At 60.4% G+C, this 11,921-nt stretch overlaps 1 protein-coding gene across 1 annotated transcript; it reads right to left on the bottom strand.

Annotated features, from left to right (window-relative positions):
* Positions 1-1,862: 1,862 nt before the first annotated feature.
* LOC103214037 (galectin 3 binding protein) lies at positions 1,863-9,213 on the bottom strand. Its single transcript, XM_007959834.1, has 5 exons — positions 9,201-9,213; positions 8,930-9,121; positions 7,243-7,374; positions 4,712-4,973; positions 1,863-3,060 (listed from the first exon to the last, which is right to left on the bottom strand). The coding sequence occupies exons 1-5, from the start codon at positions 9,211-9,213 to the stop codon at positions 1,863-1,865; spliced, it is 1,797 nt and encodes a 598-aa protein (XP_007958025.1).
* Between the last annotated feature and the right edge of the window lie 2,708 nt (positions 9,214-11,921).

Raw genomic sequence — 11,921 nt, 5'->3', positions numbered from 1 at the left:
TGTGGGTGGACCCTTGGCTGAGAATCTGCGTTTCCACCCCGAGAGACTGAGGTGCGATCTACATGCTAACAAGATACTCGTGAGCATCACCTGGGAAGCCGGGAATGCTCGTGTCCTTGGGCAGGTAGTGAGGGAAGGAGGAAGGTGGTGTCTGGGACGGTTCACCTGGTTGTCACGGGGATGGGGCTGCCGCTCGAGAGCGTAAGGAGTCTGGAAGGGCTCCAGAGACTCCTGGCTCACGCGGCGGGACAGCCTCCCTGCTGTTAGGACCCAGGGCCCAGCGCGCTCCGGGAGGAGGGTGTGTGACCTACTGGTCCACACCTTCGCTGTGGAGATGAGAAGGAAACATGAAGTGGTGAGAGGAGAGACGTCAGGAGTACCGGCTGCGGTCCTGTGACTAACTGTAGAAATGAGACTGTGGCTTCTGCCCGTAGTTTCCTCTTTGCTGTATTAGGGGTGTGTGTGTGTGTGTATTTTACTGTATTTTCGGTACAGGTTCACACAGCAGCTTAGGGCCCATTCCACAATTTCTCCACAAGTTGTGCAGTGGCACTGGTTCTGTTCTTCACAATGCAGGAACATTCTGATGAGCTCTGCTCTGGTGGTCCTGTTTCTGTTCATCTAGCTTCCCTGTCCCTCACGTTCTCATCTTCGTTTGAAAGTCATCGGTGACCGTTTGGTTCACAGAGGAGATGTTTTAAAGGAGCACAGTGCTCACGGGTGAGATTTCTTCTTTCTCGAACCAACCTGCTCCGTGGCTACAAGGGGCCCTCGGGGGCTTGCTCTAGTTGAAGCATCTTGGGGTGACATTCTCGGGGAACCCTCCAGTCTCGGCCGGTGCAGTGAGCCTGTCTCCATTATCGTGGTTAGGACTTTGAGGCTGTGGCCTGCATTTCTCGCCCACTCTCCCGGGGTCCATGTAGTGTGGCCCTGGTCGCGTGTCTTGTCCACCTGTACACTAGGAGTGTCTGGCTTTGTCCTTTGCCCCTGCCCTGCCCAGGGAAGCTGGCAGTGGCCACAGTGGCATTTGGCCCATGGATTTGAGACGTGGTAGACATTCCCTCTTCCCTGTAGGAAAGGGTGCAGCTGCGGTGGGTCAGGTGGGAGCTCCTGTGTCTGTGTTGGGGCTCTGAAACGCTAGTGGGGGCAGCTGCTGTCTTGGCTGAGGGGCTCTTGGCTGGAATGGACTGGAGGACAATCGGTTTTCACCCCCCCCCCCACACACACACACGGGGCTTATAGGGGCAACGTCCCAGAACCTGCCGCTCTTTCCACCGGGAACACGCACTCAGTTTTCCACTTGTCCTCTGCCACTCATCCTTCAGACCCTGGCTTGGGGGTCACTCGTTCGTGGAGACCCGACCTAAGGCAGGTCCGCCCTGCTCTTCACGGCCCACACCCCTTGCTTTTGGGTTCCCCGTTTGCCCCGTTACTCCAGCCACAGGTTTACTCGTGCACTGCTGCCTCCGCCGCTGGACCGTGCCCCCTCCAGGGCAGGGACAGTTCCCAGCGCTCTGACTGCCCCCAGAGCCCAGCACCCCAACCTCAGAACACAGGTCGGACTCAATGAGGCTCTCTGCGGGGACACGGTCAGAGAAGCACAGGCAACTTTAATGATCTGACAGGGGACGGCGGGGGCAACGGAGAGACCCGCGGGGGCCTGGAGAATGCACGAACTCCTCCTGGGCCTGGGGTCGGGGGGGGGGGGCGGTGTGTGCAGCGGAGAGCAGGGGCGTGCACAGCGCCCTCCGGCCGCTGGGGAGCGCTGTGCGAAACCTTCTGATGGTTTCTATGGGCCGGCAATCAGCGCAGGGGCGACGCCTGGCGGCCGCTTGTGCAACCGCCACAGGCAGGGAAGCCGCTCAGCTGGGCGTTTGGGGGACGCGCTTGGCCTTCCCCGGTGGGAGTGGCGATCTCTCGGTGGCATTGGCGATCTGGTGGACGCCCGAGGAGTTGGTCAGATAGAAGGGGCGGATGACGGCGTGGAAGCTGCTGAAGTAGCCCCGAGGGCAGGGGAAGACGGAAGCATCGCCGGGGCCGGGGGCGCGCCGGGCGCCAGGGATCGGAGCCTTCTGGCCTGTGAAGTCGGTGACGGCGCCCACTAAGCTGTTGCTGCAAAGCATCAGGGCTTTGTTCTCGTAGCCGACGGCCGGGTCGGAGCGGCCGGACCTGGTCAGGCCCAGGGCGGGGAGCTCGCCGGCGGAGCACGTGAGGCCGCGGCTCCGGCAGCTCTGGACGGTGGGGAGGTAGAAGAGCGACCAGGAGAGGCGCGTGGCCCGGAAGAGGAAGCTGGGGTGCTGCGGGGTGGTGAAGGCCCGCGAGGGGTAGTACCCTTGGTCGGCGGAGCCCAGGGGGTACGCTGCGCCGGCGCCGTAGCTGGAGGAGAGCGCGCCCCCCGCGGAGGGATCCGCCAGCCGCGAGTTCTGGGGCCCCGCGGGCATGGAGGCGCCCCAGGCGGGCGCCGTGTAGAGCCGCGGCCGGTAGGCGTCGCGGGCGAGGTTCGCGCCCTGCCGCGCCAGCTGCTGGCGGGGCGCCGTGTGGAACTGCAGGGCCTCCGATGTCTTCTTCTGCAGGAGCTCCCGGTGGGCGCCGAACTGCGACGCGTTGAGCTGCAGCCGGGAGAGGTCCGCGGGCAGGATCATGGGGAAGCGGACCTCCTCGAGCAGGCCGGCCATCAGGGCGCCGGCGCCGCGGTTGTCCGCGCCCCAGGCCTGCAGGGCCTGCAGCAGGGCCAGCTCGCTGGACACGGCCAGCTCGCTCCTGGCGAGCAGCGCGCGCAGCAGGGCGGGCTCCACGCTGGGCCAGGCCGCGGCGCGCGTCAGCGCCTCGAAGTTCCAGGCCAGGAAGCGCACGCAGAGCGCCTCCAGCGTGGGGTCGCGGGTGGCCAGGGCGTAGGCGTGGAGGTCCAGGGCCGTCCGGAAGGAGGCGTCCTGCGGGAGGACGACGGCGAAGAGGCGCGCGCAGTACTCCTGCAGCCGCTCGGCCCCGTGGGTGGAGGCGAGCTGGTGGAAGCACTTCACCGACGACAGGGGCACGTCCAGCCTGCGGGAGTACAAGTACCTGCGGGGCACGGGGGACGGGGGCAACGGATGACGCGGCGCAGCTTCTGGAGGCCGTCAGGGGCCTGGCTCCAGCGTGGTTTGTGGTCATTAGTTGCTGTGGCCAGACCCTTGCATGCCCTCCAGAGAGCCTCTGGGCTGTCTCTGTCTCTGTCTCAAGGGGGACCTTGTCCTCGGCTGCTGAAGCCGGTGTCTCGTGCAGCAACCCCCCCCCCAGTGTCTCACGTGCCTCATCTGAGAAGTAGAACCAGTGAGATCCGGGTGACCTCACTGATCCCAAGTGGAAACCAGGCCACACCTCGGGATGTTGCCTGGGAAAAGCCCCCGTCCCAGTCATGCTAGCAAGATCAGATGAGAAGAGGCAGCTGCCCTTGGCCGTGACTTTCAGGTACTTGGAGGATTCCTATGCTGTACCCTTACCGCATCTAAGAAATAGATCCTCCTGGGGTTTCTTTGCCTTGTTGTTGTTGGGTGCCGTGGAGTCGATGCTGACCCACAGCGCCCCTACAGGACAGAGTGGAACTGCCCACAGAGTCTCCAAGGCTGTCAGTCTTCATAGAAGCTGACCGCCAGGTCTCTCTCCCACAGAGCCACTTCTGGGTGGGCACCATGGCCGGCCCTGCTATCTGAGCTTCACTACACACCCTCCTTCCAGTCGCTGTTTTCACCAGGGCTAGGCTCATCCCTAACCTGCCAACTGCTCTCTGCCGAGCTGGCCTGGACATGCTGCTGTTGACGTTACGTTCATAATCCATGTGGGTCTTAACACTTCTTTTAATTCACAATATAGAGTTACCCAGGGAGAGCCGCATATTGGGTTTTGTGAGAATTAGTATACTTACATGTGTGGATGTACATGTGTGTGGATGTGTACGTGGGTGTATGCATGATATGTGTGTGTGATGTGTGTGGTATATGTGTGCATGTGTGATGTATGTACATGGTGTGGTGTGTGATGTATGGGTGTACATGGTGTGAAGAGTGTGGTGTGTGTGTGTGGTGTATGTGTCTACATGGTGTGATGTGTGTACGTGGTGTGATGTGTGTACATGGTGTGATGTGTGTATATGGTGTAGTGAGTGTATATGGTGTAGTGTGTGTGGTGTGTGTATGTGGTGTGATGTGTGTGTGTGATATGTGTATGTGGTGTGATGTGTGTATGTGGTGTGATATGTGTGGTGTGTGTGTGTGGTGTATGTGTATACATGGTGTGTGTGTATGTGGTGTGATGTATGTGGTGTAGTGTGTGCTGTGTGTATATGGTGTGGTGTGTGTGTGATACGTGTATGTGGTGTGACATGATGTGTGGTGTGCATGTGACTATGATGTGTGCATGTGGTTGATGTCTGTACATGGTATTGTGTGTGGTGTGGTGTATGTGTGCGTGATGTGTGTGGTGTGTATGTGACTATAATGTGTGTGTATGTGGTGTTCATGTACATGGGGTATGTGTGTGTGTGATACGTGTACGTGGTGTGACGTGTGTGGTGTGTATGTGACTGTGATGTGTGTGTACATGGTGTTCGTGTACACCGTGTGGTGTGTGTGCGTGTGTCATATACACACAAGCATCGTTGTGACGGGTGTCCCTCCCTATGGCCGTGCTTCTGAAGGGGAGGAATGTGGGGCCTCAGCTCCCGAGGACGGCTCACCTGATGAAGTCCATGACGACAGGGACGCACTCAGCGTCCACCTCCATGGTGATGCTGTGGCCCGGCTCCCTCAGCAGGGCCTGGGCCTCAGGGTTGGTGGAGAGGATCATCCTGTGGACGCAAACGGTCAGGGCCTCCTCGTCCCCGGCCTGCACCTGGACAGACAGGTCGCAGCCCACCTGGTTGGTGAAGAGCGCAGCCAGGGCCTGGGGGAGCTCACTGGAGAGGTCCAGGGTGTGGGCAACCGGGTCGTCTCTGGTCTCTGCGAGGGGGGGAGAGGGACGCGCTGGGTCCGCGTCCTGGTTCTGTAGGACGTTCTCGCCGAGCCCTGAAAACACCCTCCCGTCTCCAGGAGTCAGACCCAAACTGCAGTGACAACCCAGCACCGACCCAGCCGCCGGGGAGCGACCCCTGGCACCGCCCCGCGTGTGTCAGAGCACAATGGGCTTCTTGGGAAGCAGTCGCCAGGCGGATCTTCCACGGTGCCTCCGGGTGGACTCCGGGTGAGCATTTGTACACCCAGGGACCTTAACTGTGCTGACAGGCCCTGCCTTGTCTGCCTAGAAGGGCTCTAGGAAATGAGGGTATAACTGGTCTGATCTGGAAGTCAAGTCCCCTCTGGAAGACTGGGTGTCGCTGCTGTTGGTGACCCCAAGTTCTCCCCACTAACAAGCAGTGAGGCCGGACCGGGCCAGTCTCTGCTTCCCATTGATGCCCACTCCCCTTCTCTGCCCCCTCAGCTCATCTCCTGCTTAAATCCAGGCCACACATCCAGGCGGGGGCTCAGTGGCCCTGACCTTGGAGCTCTGGACACCTTTCTATTTTTTAAAATTATGGTACAAATGTATGTACCATGAAATCTTCCATTGTAACCATTTTTTACAAGTCAGTGGCGTTTAGTGCACTCCCAACGTGCAAACACGCCTACCGCCTATGTCCCAACCTTTCCCAGGTGGAAACCGCACCCACTGAGCCCCTCCCTCAGGAGCCTTGGATGCGCCTCTGTCTCTAGGAAGTCGCCTGTTCTAGATCTTTCCCGAGGATCTCAGGGCTGGGTAGGGCCAGCGGGGAGCTCTGCTCAGTGGGTGCGGTTCCCGCTTGGGCTGGTGAAAGCTGGAGCTGGACGGTGTGGGTTGTAGCACAGTGTCCCAAGTACACTCAGAGGCTGGTGGTGCGGTGCTTGAAGCATGCGGCTGCTAACCAAAGGTCAGTGGTTCAAACCCACCGGCTGCTCCACGGGAGAAAGATGAGGCAGTCTGCTTCTGTAAAAACGACAGCCTTGGAGGCCCTGTGGGCAGTTCTACTATCCTATAGGGTTGCTGGGAGTCATCGATGGGATGACTGACAATGGGCTCCCTGAAAGTGGGAGCCAACTCTGGGGGTCCGTCTGGACCTGCCAAAGGCGTCTGCCCTGCCCTCCGGGGTCGCTGGGAGTTGCATTCCCTTGACGGGAATGGGTTGGGTTCTTTGGCTTATGGCACCCAGCGTGGTGTGTTGAGGCTCACCCTGCTGTGAAATGGATCAGAACGCTTTCCTCTTTGTGTACCTGCATGTACTCACTGTGCACAGTGTTCCTCTGTCCACCCCAAGACCCAGTGATGGGGTCAGTCGGCCCGGATGCTGCCCTTCTAAACCAAAACCACCTCCGTGGCCCGACGGCCTCGGAAGGTGGGGTCCTCTGGCAGCCCGAGATAGAAGCTGACTGTGGCCGCCGCCTCGGGAAACAGGCCCACACGTCACTGGGGCCCCGGGGCAGGACGGTGCTGTGACGGACCACCGCCACATGCTTCTCCTCAGAGCCTGACTGGAGCCAAGTCCCACCCAGGTCTGAATCCATCCCCACATTTCAGCCACCACTAGGGGAGCCAGCCCCGCCTGCCTCGACCCGGAAGCTCTCAGCTTCTGGTCTCCAGCCCGTTCCCCTCACTGCTGGCACTCTCACCGCCTGACCCCTGCATCCCCAGCCCTGCCATCTAGCGTGACCCCTCACTGCACCTGCGTGCCGACGCACCAGTCCCGGCAGGTCAGGAGCAGCCTGTGAGGGTGGGCAGGCAGCAGTGAGCCAGGAAGGAGGGACTCCAACATGCTCCCTGGCATGGGAGGAGTGAGGAGGGGCCTCCCAGGGGTCAGAGCCTCCCGGCCACCGCCACGAGAGATGCCCAAAGCAGCTCCTGGGCCCCGTGCGACACGTGCTGCCGGGCAGACATCCAGAATGGAGCTTCTGCACCGAGCGAACCACCTCAGACTCACAGGCCCTGCTTTGGGAGCAGCGCACGGCCTGACTGTCGGGAGGAGCCGCTCCTGAGGCAGCCACCGTGCAGGGCGGGCGGGGGCGGGGGGGGGGCGGCCAGGACGCTGGGCTTCCTGCTGCAGAGAGAGCAGCTTCCCCGTCCTGTGGGGCCTCACCTGTGAACCTGTGCTACGCAGGCGTGGGGTGTGCAGGGCGGCAGGTGCGCTGGGCTTGCCAGGACCCCGTCGGGGCACCCAGGCCCCTGGGCGGTCTGAGCCACCCTGGGGGAGGCCCCACTCACCGTTGGAGCAGACCACGCTGGCGTCCTCTTTATGCAGACAGTTACTCAGCAGCCAGCCGAGGGACTGGCACTGGGCCAGCGACTGCTCAGCCCCGGTGCACTCCACGTCGTCCAGCATGATGGGACCCACTCCTGTGGGCACAGGGAGGACAGAGTGGTCTTCAGGGGCCAGGGGCGGGCAGCCCTTGTAGGCTGCAGAAGGGTCCTGTTTATTGCATAGAGTGGGAGTCCCTCCCTCGGTCCATTAAAATAGCTCTTCATTGTTTCATGTGTCCTCCACTGTGCGCATGTTTATGGTGTGTTTGTTTGTTTGTTTAAGGCGCTATGGTGGTGTAGTGGTGTAGTGCCTAAGGCATTTGACTGCTAAGCAGAAGGCTGGCGGTTCAAACCCACCAGCCACTCCTTGGAAGGAAGATTGGGCATCTACTCCGTAAAGATTTACTGCCTCAGAAACCCATTGGGGTTTGCTATGAGTTGGACTCGACTTGATGGCATTGGGTTTGTTTTTTAAACAAACTTCATTGGTAAAATGTCTGTAACATAGAAGTGGCCACTTTAACCCACTGAGTGTACAAACTCAGGCGTTAATGACATTCACCAGCTCGTGCAACCATTACCAACTATTTCAAAAACCATTCCCTGCCCCAAACAGAAACTCTGCACCCCTTCAGCAAGAACGCCACCCCTGCCTCCAGCTCCTGGTGACGTCATGCTTGGCTTAGCATGCTCTTAAAGTTCATCCATATCACAGCACGTGTCAGAATGTCATTCTTTTTCACAGCTGGGTAAAATGACATTGGATGGGTGTACAGTGGCAGCTTGTGTTTCTCTGTTCATTGGGCGATAGGTTTGTGTTCTTTGTACCTTTTAGTGACGGTGAATAACCCACTGTGAATATCTGTGTACTAGTATACAGGCCTCTACCAGTTTTAATCACAGTAAATATTCCACTTTGTGTTCTAATTGTCACATTAGACCATAAACTTGGCCTTCATCCTTATAAAGTGTAATGGCTGCTTGGTAGACATTAAATTGTTGTTGGGTGCCATTGTGTTGTTTTAAACTCACAGAGACCCCATGTGACCGAGTGGAACTGTCCCACAGGGTTACCAAGACTGCCAAGCCCAAACCACACCCACTGCCGTGGAGTGGACTCTGACCCACAGCGCCCCTAGAGGACAGAGTGGAACTGCCCACAGGTCTCCAAGGCTGTCAGTCTTTAGGGAAGCCCACTGTCTTTCCCCCTCATAGGGCTGGGTAGGTTTAAATGGCCAACATTTTTATTAGCAGCTGAGTGTTTACCATTTGCACCACCAGGGCTCCTTCAGACAACAAATCAGCCAAAAGTGGTGCCACAACCCTGTGGCTGAATATTTAGATCATTTCCAAGTTTTCAGAATCGCAAGCACGCAGCAGTGAGCCCGCAGCTGCTTCCCGGGGGCACTGTCTCGCAACGAGTTCCCAGGCGGGGGCTCTCTGGCTGCAGCGAAGGACTGGAGCCTTCGCGAGGTCCTGGCACCCAAGCCCCTTCCCAGGCTTCCACCGCCCTGAACTCGTTTCTGACGTCAGGTTCGTAGGAGGAACTTGTGCACGTCTTTGATGCCTGCCTGTGCCCTTTTAGGGAACCTGTGGGTCCCCGGAACCGGCTGCGGTCTCGACTCCGCAGGAGCGGAAGCAGAGCCCCTACCTGGCCCGAAGGCGGCACCGCCCAGAGCCTGGACGGCTTTCTTGAAGCCCAGGGCGCGGCAGACCACGTCGGCATCCGTCAGATCCCATTTGTCGTGACACACGGTCCCCCACCGGCCTCCGTAGAAGATCTCCACACGGCCCCTGTTGGCTGCACCCCCGTCCGCCAGCCTCATGTCGCCGTCCTCCAGGCCTGCAGCTCGCAGGGCAGAGGGGAGCCAAGGTCAGTCGGATGATGGGGGCGGGGAGGAGCAGCCCCGTCCCGGGCCCACCTGCTGCTGCCATGTCCGTTTGCGGGGGCAGGTTTTCACCCCTTTGAAGGCTGTGCCTGTCCTGGCGGAGGTCATGCAGCGGGGGGAGTGGGAGATAGACACCCCCCAACACTGAAGTAAGCTAGCCTGGGGTCGACCCCTTTGCCCCTAGACAGGGGGCAGGGGCCTTCTGTGCCCCACCACCGGGAGTGGCGGGCTGGGCTGTAGGAAGAGGAGCAGGAAAGACGTGACCCCACCCTTGTGTCTGCGGCTTGGGCTGCCGGGCCTGGGACAGACGCGTGGGGAGCTGGGGGGCCCTTCCTCTTTCTGATGGCTTCCTGAGGGCCTGGGGGAGGAAGCTGTGCGGGTGCTGGGAGGTTGCAGGAACCCACAAGCCCCCCTCACTGGGGACAACCTGCGCTTTGAGTGGGCGGGGACCCCCAGGCTGCTGGCAGCACATTTGTTGGCGTTTTCTGGGGGCAGGAGCCTAACTTCACCCACATTTGCCCCCACTGTCCAGGGCGTCAGCTTACCATGTGCCCCCGCCAGCAGCAGCCATGTGCAGAGGAGCTGTGGAAGGACCATGGCGGTGCCTGGAGCCTCGATCCTGTGGCAGAGGAGACGCCAGGGCTGGACGTGGGTGTAGGGGCATCCTCAGACCCGGGCGTGCCCTGCAGGCCCCCGCTGCTGGGGCCCCTGGGAAGGCCGGGACGGAGGCAGCAGGCTGCCTGGCAGTGAGTGGGCCGGACCCAGGGGAGGTAGGGCCTGGGATGCGACAGGCACCCTGGCAGGGCCCTCACACCATCTAGTCCTCAGACCGAGTGAGACCTGGCCAGGGGGCGGTGGACTGGGGGTTCCAGGGAGGGAGGGTCCCTCAACACCGGGCCTGCACGTGGCTCCCATGTGGTGCTGGGTGAGGATGGTGGAGGAGGGGGGAGGGGTCTGCAGGGGCCAGATGAGGAGGGGCCCAGTGAGCCTCCCTGGGGTCAGGGCTTTGTCTTCAGATGACTGGTCCCTGTGGGGCTGGATAGGACATTGTCCCTCTGGCCTAGTAAGAATCACGGGTGGCCCCTAGCACTGCTCCCTGCGGTCCAACAAGGCCAGGGCCAGGCCACCAGGGGTGCTGCTGAGTGCAGGACTAGGCCAAGGCCTAGTGACCTCGGGGCAGCGTGTGACCACACCCAGACCTGTGGCATTGAGACTTAACACGTACAAGACCCCCGGCAGGTGTGGGAAGCTTTGAGGGATGCTCGGGGCCAGCCCTGCTCAACATAAGCTCACAGAAGCCTGGCAGGGACCGAGACCCACCCCGCCCACCGCCAACAAGTGAGGCCAGGCAGCTGAAGCGCACGCACGGGGGCCACTGGGGACTGCAGCCCTCTCTCCACCGCATTTGTCTCAGAAGACAGCTGAGAGGCCAGGGAGAGGACCTGGGCAGAACGGACTCCAGGTGCCGTGACCGGCCTGCCCGCCTGTGCGCGGTGCTCTGAGGAGCCCAGTCTGTGCGCCCAGGCCACCTGACGCCCACTGTGTGGAGAGAAGGGCACCCACCTGTGAGAGGCAGCGGCCTTCGAACCGGTTCATCCTCCTGCTGGATTCTGCATTTCCACCTTATCAGACAGTCTTACCTGGAGCTCTGGTGGTGCAGTGCCTAAGGCATGTGACTGCTAAGCAGAAGGCTAGCGGTTCAAACCCACCAGCTGCTCCACGGAAGGAAGGTTGGGCATCTACTTCTGTAAAGATTTACCACCTCGGACACCCAGTGGGGGTTGCTATGAGTCGGAATGGACTGGACGGCAGTGGGTCTGGGTTTGGTTTTGTTGGAGACAGCCGTATAGTTCTCCTGGTGATTCTCATGTACCATAAAGGTAGTAGATCCTGACTGATATCAGGGGTGGAAAGCAAGTTCTCAGCATGGGGTCAAACTGGAGTGAATGGTGCGTGCGACGTCCTGGAGAGATGGGTGCTTACCTGTGTAGGTGACCCTCGGGGCTGCCTGGAGCCTCCTGCTTCCAGCCCCAGGAGTCTGCTGCGGGCCGTCCTCTGCCCGGAAACCCCCCGGCGTGGCGCTTGGTCAGGCTGTCTGGGAGAGGCTTCAGGAAGCTGAGTCCAGTTCAGCTGCTAGGAACCGCATGACCTGTGCTTCTCGGGGATTGGCTGCAAACAGCAGCTGGGTCTCTTCCTCCTCTGGGCTGAGTGTGGGCGCTGGGAGTGGCAGTGGCCCAAGGCCGTGGTCTGGCCGACTGGGGCTTCAGCTGGTTAGTTCCGGTCCGACCCCAGCTGAGCATTTGCGTTCCCACCCCAGCTGGACTGAAGGAACCTGCCTTTCCTCAGGATGTCCCGGTGACCGTGCTGGTGATGAGTGCTGAGAACCGTGGCTTTGTGGTTCTCAGCATCCCAGCCAGCAGCCTGAGCCCGGCCTGGGAACTCAGTTGCAAATGCAGATCTCAGCAGGAGTTCCAACCGGATCAGGGTTGGAAGCCCTGGGCTGCAGCATTGTGCACGGCCATAGCCAGACGGTGGCAACCACTTTGGAACTTAGACCCTGATCTGACCTTCTAAAATGGGTCAAAGAGCGAAGTGCTGGTGGAGGGGAGTAGCGGGCAGCAGGGGAAGCAGCGAAGGCCGACGCTCTGGGGCCAGACAGAGCCGGGTCTGCGCCAGCATTCCTGGCACGGCACGTTGGGAAGGGAGGACACTGTCGGTGGTGACCACACACTCCTGAGGCCACCTGCTCCACCC

The sequence above is a fragment of the Orycteropus afer genome, unplaced genomic scaffold (genome assembly GCF_000298275.1).
Source record: "Orycteropus afer afer isolate SDZICR_OR568_19922 unplaced genomic scaffold, OryAfe1.0 scaffold00018, whole genome shotgun sequence".
NCBI lineage: Eukaryota > Metazoa > Chordata > Mammalia > Tubulidentata > Orycteropodidae > Orycteropus > Orycteropus afer.
This window is presented reverse-complemented; position numbering and strand designations above follow the sequence as displayed.

Coding starts and splice junctions, on each gene's coding strand:
- LOC103214037 (XM_007959834.1), bottom strand. Junction 7,375..8,929: donor CGGTGCCGCCTTCGGGCCAG/GTAGGGGCTCTG, acceptor CTGTGCCCACAG/GAGTGGGTCCCATCATGCTG. Junction 3,061..4,711: donor GTCGTCATGGACTTCATCAG/GTGAGCCGTCCT, acceptor CGTGCCCCGCAG/GTACTTGTACTCCCGCAGGC.